The sequence below is a fragment of the Homarus americanus genome, unplaced genomic scaffold, assembly GCF_018991925.1.
Source record: "Homarus americanus isolate GMGI-L3 unplaced genomic scaffold, GMGI_Hamer_2.0 scaffold45698, whole genome shotgun sequence".
Lineage (NCBI taxonomy): Eukaryota > Metazoa > Arthropoda > Malacostraca > Decapoda > Nephropidae > Homarus > Homarus americanus.
The window spans coordinates 17,116,838-17,137,665 of NW_024735554.1; the positions used below are offsets into that span (position 1 = coordinate 17,116,838).

Genomic DNA, 20,828 nt, shown 5'->3' on the forward strand with positions numbered 1-20,828 from the left:
ACATAAGACGACTTCAGGCAGGAACAAAGGTGTTGCCAGCCTTCATTACTGAGCTTCAGTATCCTGACAGGAGGTGACCTTCAGCCTGCACACTACACACTGGTATAATGTAGGTTGGTCACTTCTCAGATACAATATGATGTAATATATTTGCCAGATATCATTTTGAAAAACTTCCCCAAACGTTAGGTTTCTTAACAAACTTTCCCTGCAATGTGTTATGCTCAATATCATAATTGATAACACACCGTTGTATCTGCTCCAGTCTGTATTCATTGTTCCACCTAAAATGCCTATCATCTCTCCAAGCCAACCAATAACATAAAATACTGTACAGTACTTAAATTTGCTCAGCTTGCCAGTAAACTTTATAAACCTGGTGAGAAATGCTTCAGATACATATTACAATATCACATAGCTTTATATCTTAAACTCAGCAGGTGTGTGTGTGGCCATCAAGTACATGTTTTACACCAACAAAACATTTCTCCACTCTCAAAAAATATACCCACCTCTCGAATCACACCTTTGTCATCAATTATGACTAGAGTGCGATAAGCTACTCCATCTGCTTCATTTAATACTCCATACTCGCGTGACAGCAACATTGACTTGTCTGACAGTAGAGGGTATGGGATAGGACCAACTCCCCCATGCTCAGCAGATGTCTGGGTCCTAAAATCAACCATAATATATAAATTAGATTTTCTAATACTGAACCACAGTTAAATATGAACTAAAAATCAATACAAAAGAGAACCAAGTTTAACTTTTAATACACGTAATGTACAGTATATATATATATGTATGTATGTATGTATGTATGTATGTATGTATGTATGCAGTGGTCGCAATAATTTGCGAAATACAAATTCATGGGTACCTCTATCACCATCTCTCTTAAATTTTGCAGTGAAAAATTCATAATTCTTGGCCGAGCACTGTCTACCGCTGTGTTTATTTACATAGAAAACCATTATAGTTGTGGATACATCATTTCACTTTTTTAATATGACTTAGAAATAAAGAATATTTAATATATAATTCCAATATTCTAATGTTACTGAGAAAAAATATATACAGTATTGTTTATAAAACTTTAGAATAATAAAAAATTAAAAGTGGGAATAATAATGTGTTAATAAAAAAAAATAACAATTAAATACAGTAGTCCTTCACCAACCGCAGGGATTAGATTCCCCCAGAACCCCAAAATCCCGTGGTTGCCAACTCTGCACTAGGCAAGATTAAAGGCTTATGGGGAATAGGGGGGTTAGGTTCCATGGCCGCAAATATCACTCGTCAAAGCCTAATTAATTTGCCTGTTCCTGCACTAAACAATACAGTAAGTCCTCGCTTAACGTCGTGGTTCCGTTCCTGAAAACCGTTAACGGAAACAACATTACTGGAATAAATTTTCCCCATAAGAAATAGATAAAATATGGGAGTTACGTTCCCCAGCCTCCCTTCCCCAATAAAATACATTACCGTATATGGCGGCGTATGAGTCGACCTGGCATATAAGTTGACCCCCCCTTTTCAAGCAAAAAAATCTGGTCATAGAGGTATACCTACCATATAAGTCGACTCCCCAACTCCAGCAGCTGTCAAGTGCTGTGAAGGACCATGTCAACCATTAAAACACATACATAAACAGGTAAACAGTCAAACAAGCCACTCTATACATGACGTCACACACAACGTCATTAGTGAATGACCCAACAATCACAACACTTAACTCAGTTGACTTCCTGCTCATTCCACCACAGTCCACACACAACCACTAACCAGACAGCTGACAGCCATGGCCCCTCCTGCCAAACGAACAAAGTATGAAGCTCGTTTCAAGCTGAAGGTTATTGCGTGTGCCAGCTCTACAAATAACTGTGCAGCAGCAGCAAGGGATTATGGAATTAGTGAAAAACTTGTGAGGGATTGGAAGAAGAACAAAGATACAACAAGTAAAATGGCAAAGAAAAAATGTGCCTTAAGACATGGCAAAGCTCAGTGGCCAGAAATAGAAGAACATTTCAGCAAGTGGATCCGTGAACACCGACAAAATGGAATCGGAATAACAAGAAATAACATCCGAGTGGAAAGTATCAAGTGGGCAAAAGCAAATCCAGACTCGAGTCAAAATTTCAAGGTTACCCCAAACTGGTGTTCCAGGTTTATGAGAAGACATGATTTGGTGTTGTGGCAGAAGACCAAAATAGCTCAAAAGCTTCCAGCTGATCTCGAACACAAAGTCACCGCTTTTCAACGGTATATTATCGATCAACGGAAGACACAACTTTTCGCTGTGTCAAATTGCCAATATGGACGAGACCCCTCTATTTTTCGATATGCTCAGCAATAAAACAGTTGATTCTAAGGGAGCAAAAACCATCATGATGAAAAGTACAGGACACGAGAAAACAAAATTCACTGTAGTGTTGAGTTGCATAAGTGACGGTACAAAACTGAAGCCTATGGTACTATTCAAACGGAAAACCATGCCAAAATTAATATTCCCTCCAAGTGTTTTTGTTCGTGTGGATGGATGAATATGGAGTGAAATTGTGGATTAAAAATGTGTGGAATAAGAGGCCAGGTGGACTGTGCAAAGTGTGTGGGACTGGTTTAGCCCACACTTGACCAAGAATATCAAGAAGTGCTTAAACCACCTCAACACCAAACAAGCTGTTATACCAGGAGGTTTAACATCTATTCTGCAACCTTTAGATGTCAGCATTAACATGCCATTTAAAGAAAATGTTCATGCAGAGTGGAACAAGTGGATGGTAGAGGGAGACAAGACGTACACAAAGGGCGGGAATATGCGCGCTCCACCACTTGATGCACTGTGCGAATTCGTTGCCAAATCTTGGGATGCCATTTGAGTAGAAGTTATCACAAAGTCCTTCAAGAAATGTGGCATCTGTAATACATGGATGGTGAAGAAGACGATATGTTGTGGAGAAGTTCAGACAGAGAGGACAGCAACAACGAAGACAAAGACAAAACCAGTGATTCGGAGTCGGACCCTTATGACGACCTACATTTGCCTGCTAGCCATGAACTTGACTTTGAAGGTTTTTAGATAGGGTATGTTTAGAGTTTCACTTGTAAATAAAATAGTATTTTTTTTTTAAAGATTTTTTATATTGTATGTCAATAAAGTGCAATATTATCAGATTACATTGACTTCCTTTTACCTACTGCATGGTTTCACACACACTCTTAAAACATCAATAACAAAAGATGTTTAAATAAAGCTACTGAGAAAAACTTTATTTCATCCATAATAATAGAAATAGAGCAATTATAAATTAAAGGTAAATATGAAGGTTGTAATACGAAATACTCTCACGGTCATGATTTTAGAGGTCATCATTCATACCCATTAGGGTGTGTCATAGGAGGGAAGATCAGCTAAAACTAATGGCCCATCACTTTTTTGGTAGATTTTAGTGTATATAAACAGGAAATAATTTCAGTTTCAATATTTTGCAACCTTTTGCTAGGTAAATTTTAGCGTGAAATTTATCGAAAATCTAACGTACAGCTGCATTAGTGCATTACAATTAAATAGTGAACATTGCTTTCTGACTTCATTCTTTAACAACCCAACTAACAATATTTTTTTCTGTTTCAGATTCTGATGCATTTATAAGTTGATAATATTTGCGATGGCTGCTTGTGTCAGGACGAGGAACCAAAAATCCAGCCATCTCAGTCACTATCTTGGGTCTGGGAGAGAGCTCCTGAAGTCGGAGTTGCCTACATTGAGAGATGCTTTGAGATACGGTGTTTTAATCAGGCAAATCAGTGAAAAGAACCAAACAAAGACATTGCCAGTGATATGACCAAAGCTGTCTTGGCACAGTACACTCTGGCTAACGCTCAGTTCAAGCCTCCAGTCATAACAAGTCAGAAGAAGATTGAAGAGAGACTGCTAGCCAGTTGGGAAAAGGCAAGGGATATCTCTCTTGGGAGAGGAAAACTTGCAGTTAAGGACAGCTTTGCCAAGCAACTGGACCAGTTATTTGACATAATTACTTGCAAGTGCCCAATTGTTCTCTGTCCTGAGTTTGGATGCGATCGTGACTGTAAATCCGAGGCCCACATCTCCTGTATTTGCAAGCGTGAACTGAAGATTCCTGTGATCGAACTGGCATTTGTCAAAGCACAGAGAGAGAAGACTGGCAGTATAGGGGCTCTCATGATTTCTAGCCAAGATATTCCGGAGTCCAAGAGACAGGAGGCTGCCACAGAGAGACAGAAGAGGAGAAGAGTTGCCGAGGAAAAGAGACTTGAGAAGGCCCAGGGTGAGGTAAAAAAGGCCGATGATTGGAGTCAAGCTGATTCAGAGTTTAATGACTTCCCCATGGCTGATCCGAGTGCTGACCAGGAGAATGGTGACTTTGTCCCTAACCCAGAAAATAATGATCCCAAACCTTCCAGGCATAAGATTCGAAATAGAAAAGATATCCCGAGCATAGCTCTGGCCAGCATGCGACACCACACTGGTCTCAGAGAAACTGCAGAGATAGCAACAGCTGCCTGGATTGACGGTGGTTTGATAACACCTGATGATGTTCACCTGGTGATAGATCATAACAAAGTAAGGAGAGCTCAGGAGAAACTTGTCAGTAACCTAGAAGAGGAGTTTGATAAGGGGATCAGAGAAAATGGAATCAATTGTTTGTTCTTTGATGGGAGAAGGGATGACACTAAAGTGTTCATGAAAGTTGGGAGATTCTGACAAGTTGTTCCCTGCCATGGTGAAGGAGGAACACTACTCCTGCTGCAGTGAACCAGGAGGGAAGTATTTGTGGCATTTCACTCCAGAGAAAGATGACATCAGGAAACCAGCTGAGATAGTGGCAGATAACATTGTGAACTGGCTCAGAGAGAGGAACGTAGACCAGACCCTGCAGGCCATTGGAGGGGACAGCACCAACACGAACACAGGGTGGCAAGGGGGGTCATACAGTGGATAGAGCGGAAGATTGGGAGGAAGCTGGTCTGGATTGTTTGTGACCTCCACACCAACGAGTTGCCACTCAGACATCTGATCCAGGAGCTGGATGGCAAGACTCTTTCAAACAACAGATGGTCTGGTCCTCTTGGCAAGATGCTGGACTCTGCCACTGAGTTAGAAATAAATCCGAGCTTTGAAAAAATCACAGTTGGCCCTCCACTCGTTGAGCTTGCACATATGGTCATTGACGACCTGAGTACTGACCAGTACTATGGTTACATGATTTTCAGTGCCATCAAAACTGGGGTCATGCCTGATAGACTTGCTTACCTGCAGATAGGTCCAGTCTCACATTCTAGGTGGCTCACAACGGCTCTCAGGTTCTGCAGAATTTGGGTCGCTCATCATAAACTGAAAGGGAACCAGCTTCACAGCCTGAGACTTATTGTCCAATTCATCGTGAGTGTCTACTTGCCAAATTGGTTCAACACCAAGATCAAGTCATCGTTCTCCGAAGGTCCGAGGCATGTTCTTTTCCAGCTTGAGCTCCTGAGGAGTCAGCCAAGGAAGGTTGTTCAGATTGTGGAGCAGACTGTGAGATCTTCCTGGTATGCTCATCCCGAGGCAGTTCTGCAGACAATGCTCTGCAGTAAGGATGAGGAGGAGAGAAGAGTGGCAGTCAAAAAGATCTTGGATATGAGACTTATGAGAGGATCTGGGCATGACGAATCAGTTGGTGACGATTCCTTCAGGGTCAGGAAGACTCCTGAAGTCAATCTAGGTGCCAAGACCCTCACTGATCTCATAGATCTGGATAACATCCAGGCTGGCAGTGAGCCCCCTCTTACCTGCAGCCTCACCAATGTTCAAGTCAGAGCTTTCCTGGACAACCCCATGCATGTCCCTGCCTGGCCCTCGCACACCCAGAGTATAGAGCGTTGTGTACAGCAAGTGAGCGAGGCCAACAGTCACGTGTACAGCCAGGAGAGGAGGGAAGGCTACATCCGAGCTCAGGTGGTCAGCAGGGAGGTGATGAGTAGAAACAGAAGCAAGAAAGACATGTTCTCTATGGTGTGCAGCAACACCGGGTCGTAGTAGTAAAACCGGTTTTTGTATTTGATGATTTTGTTTTCTAAAGGAATATTAAATTTAATAAATGTGTCAAGATCATTCGTTTCACTATTCTGGATCATTTTCATCCTAATAAATTAACCTGATACATTTACTTTACTTTAAATAAGCTATTTAGTGGTGTTGGTAAAAGGGTGGGAATACTGAATTTTCATAAGATTTCAAGTTAAAATTTACCTAGCAAAAAATGAAAACTTTTCAAATCTGAAGATATCACATGATTCTGCACATAGAACTACATCATTAATACCATGGGCCGATTTTTCAAACTAAAAAAAAAAAATTCGCCTCCGTATGACACACCCTAATACCCATAGTATAAGTCGACCCCCTTAATTTTGGACAATAAAAATTTGGCTTCAAAAGTCGACTTATACGCCGCCATATACGGTACATACACATAAACTGAATGGATTTTTTTAGAAAATAGTATATACAGGGGAACCCCCAAGTTCGTGAATTTTTATTTCGCAGTCCTCTATTGTTTGCGAACGACACCCTAGATGTACCCAAGAATGTCTGTGTGTAGTTTTAAAGTTGCCGGCATTTTCGCGGCTGGGACAGGGAGCCATTTGTTCTAGAGACAGTAATTTCCTTTACCTGTATTGTAAATATGTGTGTGTGTGTGTGTGTGTGTGTGTGTGTGTGTTATGCAAACACACACACAAAACACATGCAAATAAATAATAATTGGAAAATCATCTCACAAATAATCAGAAACAAATTTATTAAAAATGTGAGTCTACCCTCAAGTCCGTGCTTTATTACTTTATTAATAAAGCACGGACTTAAGGGCAGACTGTCACATTTTTAATAAATTTGCTTCTGATTATTTGTGAGAGTATTTTCCCATTATTATTTATTTGTATGTGTTTTATGTGTGTGTGTGTGTGTGTGTGTGTGTGTGTGTGTGTCTACACACACACACATATATACAAAACAGGTAAAAGAAATAATTGTCCGAAGGGCAAACACATAGAGGGAATACTGTACAGGTACAGTAAAACCTCAATAAATCGGACTTCAATAAATCAGAGCTGGATGATTGTCATACTCGATTCCGAGTGAAAGCAAAGTAGTAAATACAAGAGATAATTCCGTTACCCAGAACAAATGGTGCAGAGCACTTCTGGGAAGGAGAGATTTCTAGGTAACGAGACGACTCTGTAGGAATTCGTGGTATAATGTTGTCTAGCACTCAGGATGGATGGAAACTCTAAGGGGGTTTTCTTGTATAATATAAGTTATATGATAGACAGTCTGGTGCTGGAGGTGCCGTGTGGTGAGGAACTGCTCAGTAGAGACGTTCGGTGAGTAGCGTGTTGAAGGAGGTAGATGTGCAGGAGCTTCATTAGAGAAGATGTTGCCTGTTGCTGGCCTCCTGGTTGAATGAAAGCTGGACAGCGTGGAGCTTGCTGGAGGAGGTGTTGCGTGTTCAGGAAGATGGGCAGAATGAGAGCTGGTTGGTGAGGAAGCTCAGAGAAGGACAGCTGGTGAGTCGCCATGCTCGCTGGCGGGAGCGAGGACCGCCAGGCAGGCGGAGGAGAGGCGAGGGCCGCCAGGCAGCGGCGGAGGAGGAGGTGTTGCTTGTTCAAGAAGAGAGACCAGAATGAATCTCAATGGAGAGACAGAGCTTATATGCCCAGCAGCCGTGAGTCCTCTATGAGTCATGTTGGGAAAACCCGAGAAAGTCGCCGATCTTTGGTTCGTTGCTAGGTTACGGTAACATCTGCTGTCGCCGCTCGCTTGGTTGCTAGGACACGGTAGCATCGGAATGCGGATACGCAGTTGTAGGGGAGAAGTCCACTACAACTCTCTCAAAGCCAGAACAAAATCCCTCATCCCCGGAATTTTCCGGGTAATGGAAAAATTTTCTTGGAAGTTCCAGAGATTGCCCATTACATCATCTCTCAAACCCGGAATTTTCTGGGTACCAGAAAATTTTTCTCAAATTTTCCGGAAAATGTGCCTGATTTTCATCTCTCAAACCCAGAAAAAGAACTCCCCATTCCCGAATTTTTCCAGGATCTGGGAAAATTTTCTCTAAATTTTCCAGAAAGTGTAACCCTCGGAAAATCACTCCCACAGCCAGAATTTTCCGGAAAATTCTGGCTGTGGGAGTGATTTTCTGAGAAAATGTCATTTCCAGCTAACAGAGTTCTGGTTAAGAGGGATTCCGGCTAACGGAAATATTACTAGTCGTAATGTGTATGTGTGTGTGGAGTTGAGTGTGATGTGCTTGTGTCCTGACCCACACTCACCACACTAACCTTGAGATCACTTTCATTCCCACTGTCTGACTTGTGTGATGTCTGCTAGGTGTGTGTGTGTGTGTGTGTGTGTGTATCAGTATTGTTCCAGTACGAGTGCTGCCCTCTTGTGGTCTGCATGCGAATGAGATAGTCTCATGCTTCATTGTATTATAGTGAATAAGACAGTTTCCATTCCTTATATGTATTGTAGTAGTTGACTTGTTTGTTAAATAATATACAGTAGACATTCTGAATCCTGCCAGTACCTGTACAAGTTCCTGAATAAAGCAATTCTTCAAGTACAGTATTACCCCGCCTAACGCGGTTTCACTTAGCGCGTTTTACCAAATACGCGGTGCCTCGCCAGAGCTGAACTTTCACTTAACGCGGGTTTTTTCCACATATACGCGGTGAGTGTCCGGCTCGAGAGCTATTTTTAGATTCGCCCCACCCCCCACCCGCCACCCTGCCTGACTGCCTGTTTTAGCTCATAAAATTCATACAAATTACCCAGCCAGAATATAATTTACATTGCTGGAATTCTTACAATATGATGATTATTTTGAATATAAACATCATAGATTTTGCATTAGACATACAAATTTTAGATATAAAGTTTATTCTGAGTAAATATGTTATTTTTTGTGAAAAATATATGACATTTGTATTTAAAATATTCCTGGGCTTTCAAGGAATCCAGCAATGTCAATTATATTATCCTAACTTTAGTTTGAGGTATTATTTATTACTAAAAGGTAAATATTCTGGTTTTCCCACACATCTCCTTGAGACGGTTGGTGGGGGGTGGGGGGAGGGAGGGACCGACCGACCATCTGTTACAGTGAAGAATATTTATTTTTTTTATTAACTGAAGATATTTGTTTTAGCTCATAAAATTCATACAAATTACCCGGTCAGAATATAATTTACATTGCTGGAATTCTTATAATTTGGTGATCATTTTGAATATAAACATCATAGATTTTGCATTAGACATACAAATTTTAGATGTAAAGTTTATTCTGAGTAAATATGTTATCTTTTGTGAAAAATATATGACATTTATATTCAAAATATTCCTGGTCTTACAAGGAATCCAGCAATGTCAATTATATTATCCTAACTTTAATCTGAGGTATTATTTAATACTAAATGTTAAAAACTCTTGAAGGGAGGATTGGTGGGGGGTGGGGGGGAGGGTTGGGACTGACCGCGCGGTTGGAAGAGGGGGGAAGGCAAGGTGGGGTACTTTGATTGACAGATAGTGTCGTGAAGAATATTTTTTTTTTTTATTAACTGAAGATATTTGTTTTAGCTCATAAAATTCATACAAATTATCCGGCCAGAATATAATTTACATTGCTGGAATTCTTACAATTTGGTGATCATTTTGAATATAAACATCATAGATTTTGCATTAGACATACAAATTTTAGATGTAAAGTTTATTCTGAGTAAATATGTTATCTTTTGTGAAAAATATATGACATTTGTATTCAAAATATTCCTGGTCTTACAAGGAATCCAGCAATGTCAATTATATTATCCTAACTTTAGTTTGAGGAATTATTTATTACTATACCTGGTTTTCCCCCAAAAATTTCTCAGAGGGAAGAGCCAGCGAGTGTAGTGTGAGAAGAGGGGGAGGGAGTCGAGTCCATTATTTGAATGGATATTAACTTGGCGACTGTATTTCTCTATTTCTCTTAAGTATTAATTGTGTGCATGTACCATCATAAAATTAAGATGTTATTTTTACTAAAACATAGGTATTGTGTCGGAAAAAGTGGAGTTTGGGGATGGGCCAGTTTCTATTGGAATTAATCCCATATGTTCTGTTGTTCACTTAACGCGGTTTTCACTTAACACGGTACCCTGTGGGTTTTATTGACCGCGTTAAGTGGGGTACAACTGTACGTGTTTACTTACACACCATGAGCGAAGAGAAACCAAAAATGGCCAGTGAGTAGGATGTGCTACTAGTTGCCTCACCTACTACATCACGACACAGCACGATGGAGGAACAGTTGAAGCAGTTGACAGCGCTCATGGCAAGGCAAATGGAGGAAGCACACAGGAGAAAGGAACGCCTGACCACAGTCTTGGAAGGACTGGCGAGCTCAAGGTAAGTGGATGACAGTGCTGATGTGGGAGGGAATGCTACACCGCCTGTCAGAGGTGATGTAGATGCATCACACCCCTATGTCAGGTTACTTCACAGTGCAACTCCTGCACCACACCCTCGTCTTCCGCCTCCGAGGGAGTTTGATGCCTAGCGGCATAAGTTCGAGGGATATGTGAAGCTTACTGAGATCCACTATCTACCTCCTCACGAGAAGAGATCGACTTTAGTGGCGTTGCTGGACGACGATTGGACAAGAACACTGAGGTATGGACTTACTGTGACTGATGGGGCGAATCTCAAGACAATGCTCGACTCCGTGGAGACCCACTTACGCGTTCAGGAGGCGGGAGAGTCCTTCGAGGATTTCCTTTGCAGCATCAAGGAGATAGCCGCCTTTTGTGATTTTTGTGTTGTGTGTATGGACAACAGGATACGAGACAGAGTGGTTGTTGGCACCCGTGATGAGGAGGCCCTGAAGCGTATGTTAGAGGTGAAGGACCTACACATACAGAAGGCAGTAGACATTTGTAGAGCTTCTGAAAACGCTCACGCATACAACGCTGAGATACGAGGGTCTACTCAGACCACTCTGGCCAATGTGTCGCAATACCAATGACACCGGCGGTCACAACGTCCAGACTCTGCTAAACTCGAAGTGTTACAGATGTGGGAAAGACTGTCACACTGATATGAAGGCCTGCAAAGCCCTGGATTGGGTATTTTCGATATGTAATAAGAAGGGGCACTTTGCGTCGGTGTGCAGGTCAGCTCCTCGAATACAATCGAAGAAAGTGAATCTGAGACCAACAAACCAGAAGGTGCACCGGCTCATAGCAGAAACCAAACATGACTATCATCTACATTGGCATCATTTGATTCATCATCACTCGGGTCATCTATTGCTTATCTTCTTCATTACCAAGTAATTCCAGTTCTTCATGTATTTCTCTGGATATATTCAGCCTACACCTACATTCTGGCCTTGGGGAACGAGATATAGTGCGTTGTGGAGTATCCATGACTGACACGTAAAAGATGGCATGAGGAAGCACGTGGAGTCTCAGGCCTGGGTGATATCATACCTAATTTACTAAGGTTTTTGTCCAAGCTGTGTCAGGCAAATAAATAAATTATGTATCTAATATTTGTTTTACCTACATAGGTTTACAATCATTTACATGCATTTACAATCTAGCCATAGTGAAAATTTATATTTGTTTGATTGTTCTGATATGTGTTTAAGACGACATGGCATCCGTTGCCATATGGACCACAGGAACTTTAATTACTAAGTGATGCAAGAAGCTTACTGACTGCGTTACAGTGACTTCGTATGCAGCCCACCAGTTTTAGTGGGTTAAAGCCCACTTTCAGTTGATATTCTGGTACAGTACATTATGTACTTATATTGTATTACTGTTTTATCTCTCATACTGGCAAATGGCATATTTACAAAAGGTATGGGAATTATGGTGACTATGGTAAGCCTTTTGGTGTATGAGAAAGAAGTACAGGCAGTTGAACTATAAATAACAGAACTAATTTGGATCATAAACTACAACATAATAAGAGACCTATTCCACAGTTAAGAAACTATGTACAGTACAGTATACCCTACCATGCAAGATGAGTAAATTTAGAATCTGTCGAAATGCCCAGCACCTCACATCCAATGGTTCGGAACTCATCAATGCGCTCAGCAAAGGAAATGATCTCTGTAGGGCAGACATAAGTGAAGTCCAGTGGGTAGAAGAGCATGACCACAAACTTTCCCTTGTAATTGTGTAGCGACACTTCCTCAAACTTCAATTTTGTGACGGCATCACATGTGAAGTATGGGGCAGGATCACCAACATGGATGGTGCCCTTCTGAATGCTCTGTAAGGGAATAGAGATATATTACTATCATCTTTTTTTTTCAGATAAAGAAGCATGGTATCACATTAATCAAGTATAATACTGTACAGTCGGCCCTTAACATACGCGGGTTTATAATACACGGATTTGCAAATACGTGGATTGCCCCGCCGGAGGAATATTCTGTACATTGAAGTACATTCAAATCGCGCGCCATTCAACTCGCGCGCGGCACCGAACACGGGACACAACCCGCTCCCGCAACCTCACACACACACGCATAGCTCTCCCTCACTCAGTCAGTCTCGCTGTAACCACGCTTGTGTTGACATCAGCATTGTAGTTGCAAAAATATTACATTTCCGTGAATGTATTATATCAAGCACAATATGAATAGAATATCACTAATATAAGAGTATTTTAACCGAAAACTACTAAAAAAACGAGTAACATATCTTGAACATCGGAAGGTTAGGTAAAGTCTTTTGTTTTCATGTAGTTTATCCTAATTTACATTGAAATGCATTACGTTTCAGCAAAACTACTATTTATTTCTGAGAATATGGAATGTAATATTTTGCTGAAATGACGTACATATTACAGTGGAAAGTGACGAAAGCAATGACTCGCTTTCTTTCGTTCAAAAGATGTTACCGTAATCGCTTTTCGAATGGTTTTCAGTTAAAAAACTGTTGTATTACAATGATATTCTATCCTAATTCACTTGTGATGCAACAGTTTTTTTAACTGAAAACCAGTCGAAAAGCGGTTACGGTAACATCTTTTGAACAAAAGAAAGCGAAAGTCATTGTTTTCGTCACGATTTTATCTCACTTTCCACTAATACGTACGTCATTTCAGCAAAAATATTACATTTCCGTGAATGTAGTATATCAAGCACAGTAAGAATATAATATCATTGTAATATAACAGTATTTTAACCGAAAACTATTAAAAAACGAGTAACATCTCTTGAACATTGGAAGGTTAGGTAAAGTCTTTTGTTTTCGTCATGTATTTTATCCTATTTTACATTGAAATACATCACGTTTCAGCAAAACTACTATTTATTTCTGAGAATATATTCATTCAGGCGCAGTTTAGGTAAAATATACATGAGCTGTAACATTTTTTTAATTGAAAACGATTCGAAAAACACGTACCTTCTAGCCCTGTTCAAGGAGAAAACTGGGAGGAGCTGTTTGGTGCTTAAGACGATGACAAGGAAAATTATTTTGATGGATTTTAATGAAAATATTCAAAAAGACCCTGGCACTGTCAAGGAAAGTGGCTGCTGAAGGCTTCCAGGACATGGCAGAGGACGAGATTGGGGAGCTAATTGAAGAGCACGACACTGAGCTGACCGAGGAGGATCTACAGGAGTTAGTAGACTCAGGCAAGGAAGAGGAAGAGCACCAAGAAATAGCGTTGGAGAAGTTGGGGGAGATGACTAGGAATATTGAGGCACTGAAAAACCTGGCCTATAGTATGAACCCCTCCATGGTGCGTGCCCTGAAATTCATGCGAGGGATGGATGACGTTTTCGCTCCATACAAAAACATCATGGAAGAAATGAAAGAAAGAGACGACAACTCCCCATCACCATGTTCTTTGATCACCGAGGAGAGATTTAACACCATCAATCACTGGCGGCAGTGAGGAAGCAGCTGAATCCACCGTCGCCCCCACTTCACCACCCGTTATGGAATTGAGTGACGATGAGCCCGATGACACCCGTCCTGTCACCGAGGATAGGTACTGTACAGTAAAGTGAAATTTTTATCTCTTTTTTTTAATAGCTTTTCTTGCCATGTTTATTGTTTGTAAAAATGCACAGCACAGTACAGTTCAGTACTGTACATAGGAAGTGGAGGTGCAGTTATTCACAAAACATTTGTGTTCGTTGTCGGCAGTAGTGACGGTGAGGAGGGAGCGGAGGGAGCGAGTTGGGAGGAGTGGTGACCTTGGACGCGGGAGCAGGGACGAGTGGAGATGCCAGCCAGTACATTACGGGTGTATTAATTGTTTTTATAGCTATTTTTGCATTTTAATATTAAATATTGTACATTACGTTTCAACAAAACTACCATTTATTTCTGAGAACATGGAAATGTAATATTTTTGCTGAAATGATGTACGTATTACAGTGGAAAGTGGGATAAAATTGTGACGAAAGCAATGACTTTCTCTTTCTTTCGTTCAAAAGATGTTACCGTAATCGCTTTTCGAATGGTTTTCAGTTGTGGGATTATAAGGCTAATGATAGGATAGAATATTATTGTAATACAGTACGAGTACAACAGTTTTTAAACTGAAAACCATTCGAAAAGCGATTACGGTAAAATCTTTTGAATAACGAAAGAAAGCGAAAGTCATTGTTTTCGTCTTTCCACTGTAATATGTACGTCATTCCAGCAAAAAATATTATATTTTCATATTTATTTCTGAGAATACTTATATTCATTCAGTCACAGTTAAGGTAAAATATACTTGTGATGTAATATTTTAATGAAAATACGGTATTGTAGTTTTCTTTTGTTTCAAATTTAATTAACAAAGATTGATGTTTCAAATGTAATGAACAAAAATTTATGTACAGTATCTATAAATAAACTTTAATAAATGATGACGCAAGAGATCTGCCCTGGCAACTGTACCGACACTCACAGCTGGTGGTGCGCTGGTGCATCGTTTCCATTGTTTCTGGTAGTTACTGGTAAATATTTTTCAACCTAACGAAACTATTACCCGTTTAGAGGTCGACCCCCAATTTTTTGCCAAATAATTTGGTCTTAAAAACTTGAACTACACACAGGTATATACGGTAAATAAGGACATGGGTGGACCAGGTTTTTTTTGGGGACAGCACATATATGCGGATTTTTAACATCCACGGGTATCTCTGTTACGTAACCCCCAAGTATGTTAAGGGCCGACTGTACTATAATTTTAAAAAATTAAATGATTGGTCACACTCAAAAAATTCAACATGGATATTTATGTATGGTAATACAATACGTGCCACATCATGTACAGTACCAAGCTTTATCATGAAATACCTTATGTTTGAGACAAATTGTCCAATATCTTGCCCTAATATCCATGTAATAAAAATGGATCATCTAGGATGTACATAAGTATGTACAGTGCCTTGATCACAATATTGAATGTTTCTCCATCTGCAACACTAGATACAGGTATCCGTCATTATAGAAATGTTTGCACTACGAATATCTGCTTGTACGAATACAGTATTCTATTCTTGCACCTCTTTCTTACTATGTGAAAGCTATTCTCAATTATACAAATGACAGACCTTACTCGGCCCACCCCTCTTCACACCATGCGGTGAGCCCTGACTGCCCACCCTTAAGATAATGTACCAAATACAGAATATTATTTATTTATTTCTTAATGTGTTAGATACTGTACCAAATTTGGTACTAAATTATGGAACAGTAATCGTTGTTCATAAACCAATTTTACATTTTAAGATATAATATTGGGGTTTTCTTGTAGTTGAGGAAACAAATCATATTTTTCCCATATGTTATGTTATTAAAAATACAAATATTCACTTCACAAATGGTTTTCAAGGAACCTAACCCATTTGTATAGTGAGAGATACCTATACAGTATTGTGAAAGTGCAGGACAAAATTGAACTGGGAAGAGATCTTTAAACAAAATGCTCTGGATTGACTCCTCCCTGGTGGTCAGCTCCAGGTACACTTAATATATACAAGTGATATCCCTGTTAGCCAGAACAATTGGCACAGAGCACATTGGCACAGAGAGATTTCCGGCTAACCAGACTCTCTCAAACCCTGAAAAATTCCTTATCCCCAGAATCTTTTCTGGTTACTAGTTAAGGTTTCAGTGTCTAAATTAGACATCTTCCACACAGACACTAGCCCACTTCCCCAGAAAATTTTTGGGTGCTGGGGATATTTTCGTTGAGTCTAAATTACCGGAGTCCGTACATGTACAGTAGTTCTTATTAAGTTAGAAAGTCCATTACCTTACTAAAAATAATCCAGAATAGTTCATCTAAACATTTGGTTAAATTTATTGAAAAACTAAAAATCTATATATGGGCAAAAACGAAGCTGTGTGTTACAGCAAAGACTGGTATTTTCCACTCCCATGGAGCTGTGGGGGATTAGTGGGTCTCATGTAAATGACCTGACCTGACCTGACCCAATGTCAGGTGGAGGTAAGGTGGGGGATTAGTGGTCTCAGGTCACCCTTTCTTGGGGGGGATTAGTGGGTCTCATGACCTGAAGATGTCTGGAATAAACACGAAACCTAAAGTATTTTAAGGGAGATTGTGGTAAGTATATACTGTATGAGCAAAGCTGTATCCCTTCAACATTACATTACATAAAATTTTAAAATATGGAGTGAGAAAACAAAAGGGTATGGGTAATTTTTTTTTTTTTACGGGTATTAGCCCACCCGGGCACAGGTCACTGACCCACATCAGGGCTTTGGGGGGCAAAAATATAATAATAAATAATAATTATCATTACAACATCTATTCTTAAAATAATTACAACAATTAATAAAATTAATAGCAAATTAATAAAATAAAAAATAATAAAAATAATAATATTAATAAAAATAAAAATAAAAATAATAATAAAAATAATAATAATAATAATAATTATAATAACCATAAATAAATACAAAAACGAAAAAATAAATCAAGGGTGAGAAACAATATACATTATGTACAGTATGTTGTGTTGTCCAAGCAAGAGAAACCATTGAGACCCTGCAATAGTGTGTAAATGAGGCAGAAAGTCAGATCAGCAACCTGGGACTTGGTCACAATTTTCATGATGCCATATGGCAGCAGGGTCTACCATTAGACAACACATTATGCTTCCAATATCTTCCCAGGCGGTAGTACCTCCCTGTTTGGTACCTGCTTACGATCTGTGCAGCATCTCTGAAAGGGGAGGTACAAACTTGGTTAAGTTCAATAGTAACAAAACTCAATTATTACCAATTACACTTTGTAAATTAGACGATCTCCCACCAATTACATTTCAGGACGCTATCATCCTCCCAAATTCTGAAATAAATATGTTAGGCCTCACCATTTCCTCCAATATGTCCTGGAAATCACACATCCTTAGTATAACTAAAGCTGCCTCCTGAAAGTTGGGAATGCTGTACAGATGCCGCAGCTATTTCACTCCTGAGCAGTTGCTCCAAGTATATAAGGGATTCATTCGTCCTAACTTGAGTACTGCTCACTATGGGGTGGCTTTCTTCTGTCAACTATAGATAGGGTGGGATCAAAGGCATTTCGTCTTATCAACTCTCCTCCTTTATCGACAATCTCTCCCTTTCTCTTACGCGCAATGTTGCTTCACTCTCTTCACAGGTACTTTAACGGGCAATGTTCAGTGGATTTGGCATCCTGTGTACCGCCGGCAAGCCGTGGGGCTTATGTAACACGTCTTGCCCGCGGTGCCACCATTCTCTGTGGATGTCGGTCACACGAATAACCCGTCATAGTACCTCCTTCTTTCCTCACACAGCCAAACTGGTGCTCCTTCTTTTGTTTTGTATGCTTTTTAGCTGGTTTTCCGGCATCTTCGTTAGTGTAGATTAATACGGTATAACCTTTTTCTATATTTTCAATTTCTTTCATTCTTTTTTTCGCCCCCAGGCTCCGTTGTGGTCGTTTGACCGTGCCCGAATTGGTAATTCCCTGAAAAAAAAAAAACCTACTACCAGAAATTAGAGGGAGTGGAAATGGTGTTGCCAAGCACTCCTCAACAGCTGATATTTAACTTGCTACCATACATCACACACAAGCAAATTTGAGTGGTGTTGGGTGTGTGAGTGGTGGGTGTTGGAATGTGTGTGAGTGGTGTTGGAGTGTGTGTGTGTGTGTGTGTGTGTGTGGGGGGGGGGGGGTTGTCTTGGGTGTGGGTGTGTGTGTGTGTGGTTGTGTGTGTGTGGTTGTGTGTGTGTGGTTGTGTGTGTGTGGTTGTGTGTGTGGTTTGTGTGTGTGTGGTTGTGTGTGTGTGGTTGTGTGTATGTGGTTGTGTGTATGTGGTTGTGTGTATGTGTGTGTGTGTGTATATATAATAATATATATAATAATATAATATATATATAATAATAATAATTAACGGTTTATTGAAAAGCATAAGGCTGAAATATACAGTTACATAATTGGAGAATGGGTCTCTTGATTTACAAATAATATACAGGTAACATAGTGATACAAATATGATATATAATAACTAGGTGGGGAGAAGCCAAACTACAGGGCATTTCAACATATTGACAGTGCAAAAGTAAGATTTACTGAGTGAATACACTGGTTGATTACAAGTTATTGATAATTTTTACAATGGTTTGGGACTGGGCTGTTCTTATAGCGATCAGTTCGTGCTCATATGGACTGGATCTGTTGTGGTGTCAACAGCAATTCTCGAGGAAAGATCTCAGGTGGTAGTAGGAGCCGTTGTTGAGGATGGTGCAAACTCTCACCGATTTGCAGATGAGGTAGTGGTGATGGTCAGTGAGAGCCGAGAGGTCAGTGTGTTGGCGCTTCTTGATATGGAGTAGGAAGGAGAATAATCTTGCATGCCCTCTTTGCCTTTTCTAGGGTTTACATTTAGGAGGAGACCAGGTAGGGGAGGCATATGTGAGCTTGGGAAGTATAGATGTTGAGTAAACACTGAGGGCTCGGGTGCAGGAACCCCAAGGGACTTGAGATGGCGGAGGAGGTGGAGGCGGAAACTGGAGGATTTGACAACCTCACAGGCGATGTGGCTAAAATTAGTTTGTTGTTATGGGCGCCGAGGGCTTAGTGGAATCTACAACCTGGAGTGTGTTGGGACCTAAAGTAATGCAAGGGGGTGGGACAACGTCGGAGGAGAGGTTGATGTGCATAACCATGGTCTTGGTATGGCTGATGGTGACGTGGTTGTTGGTGGCCCAGTTTTGGAGATTGTTCAATAAATCCTGAAGGGCGGTATAGTAAGGGGCAGAATTGTTGGCCGCTGATCCCAATGGTGGAGTCGTCGACATATTTCCAGCAATCAGGGGTTTATCTTAGGGCATCATTGATAAGCATAAGGAAGCATTGTGGTCCCATCTTGGTGCCTTGGGGGATGCCACAGGTGGCGTATGTGGAGTGCGTGTGGGTGCTTGTGGGTGTGGGAAGTGTGGCGTGTGGGGAGTGTGTGTGTGTGGGGGGGGTGTGTGTGTGTGTGGGAGGGTGTGTGTGTGTGGGGAGGTGTGTGTGTGTGGGGTGTGTGTGTGTGGGGGTGTGTGTGTGTGGGGGGTGTGTGTGTGTGTGGGGGTGTGTGTGTGTGGGGGTGTGTGTGTGTGGGGGGTGTGTGTGTGTGGGGGTGTGTGTGTGTGTGGGGGTGTGTGTGTGGGGTGTGTGTGTGTGTGTGTGTGTGTGTGTGGGGGTTGTGTGTGGGTGTGTGTGTGTGGGGTTGTGTGTGTGTGTGTGTGGGGTGTGTGTGGGGTTAGTGTGTGGGGTTGGTGTGGGGTGTGTGTGTGGGGTTGTGTGTGGGTGTGTGTGTGTGAGGGGTGTATGGGGGTGTGTGTGTGTGTGGGGTGTGTGTGTGGGGTGTGTGTGTGTGTGGGGGTGTGTGTGTGTGTGTGTGTGTGTGTGTGTGTGTGGGGGTGTGTGGGTGTGTGTGTGTGGGGTGTGTGTGTGGGGTGTGTGTGTGTGGGGTGTGTGTGTGTGGGGGTGTGTGTGTGGTGGGGGTGTGTGTGGTGGGGGGTGTGTGTGGTGTGGGGGTGTGTGGTGGGGGGGGGGTGTGTGTGGGGGTGTGTGTGTGGGGGTGTGTGTGTGTGGGGGGTGTGTGTGTGTGTGGGGGGTGTGTGTGTGTGGGGTGTGTGTGTGTGGGGTGTGTGTGGGGTGTGTGTGTGGGTGTGTGTGTGTGTGTGCTGTGGGGTGTGTGTGGGGTGTGTGTGTGGGGTGTGTGTGTGGGGAGTGTGTGTGGGGTGTGTGTGTGGGGGGTGTGTGTGTGGGGGGTGTGTGTGTGGGGGGGATGTGTGGAGATGGGGGGGTGTGGTGTGGGGGTGTGTGTGTGGGGTGTGTGGGGTGTGTGTGTGTGTGGGGGGATGTGTGGGGGGATGTGTGTGGGGGGATGTGTGTGGGGGGGGGGATGTGTGTGTGTGGGGGGATGTGTGTGTGGGGATATGTGTGTGGGGGGGATGTGTGTGTGGGGGGATGTGTGTGGGGGGATGTGTGTGGGGATGTGTGTGGGGGATGTGTGTGTGGGGGGGATGTGTGTGGGGATGTGTGTGGTGTGTGTGGGGGGATGTGTGGGGTGTGTGTGGGGGGTGTGTGTGGGGGTGTGTGTGTGGGTGTGTGGGGTGTGTGGGGTGTGTGGGGGTGTGTGTGGGGGGTGTGTGTGTGTGGGGTGTGTGTGTGGGGGGTGTGTGTGTGTGGGGGTGTGTGTGTGTGTGGGGGGGAGTGTGTGTGTGTGGGGCAATGTGCGTGGCTTCTA

At 41.8% G+C, this 20,828-nt stretch overlaps 1 protein-coding gene across 1 annotated transcript in view; it reads right to left on the reverse strand.

Annotated features, from left to right (window-relative positions):
* LOC121871547 (peroxiredoxin-2-like) overlaps positions 1 to 12,352 on the reverse strand; it is a gene marked incomplete at its 5' end in the record, with an annotated part of 48,053 nt that extends 35,701 nt beyond the window's left edge. Inside the window, 2 exon segments of the mRNA XM_042373991.1 lie at positions 513 to 675; positions 12,093 to 12,352. Of these exon segments, the coding sequence (XP_042229925.1) occupies positions 513 to 675; positions 12,093 to 12,352 (423 nt within the window).
* Between the last annotated feature and the right edge of the window lie 8,476 nt (positions 12,353 to 20,828).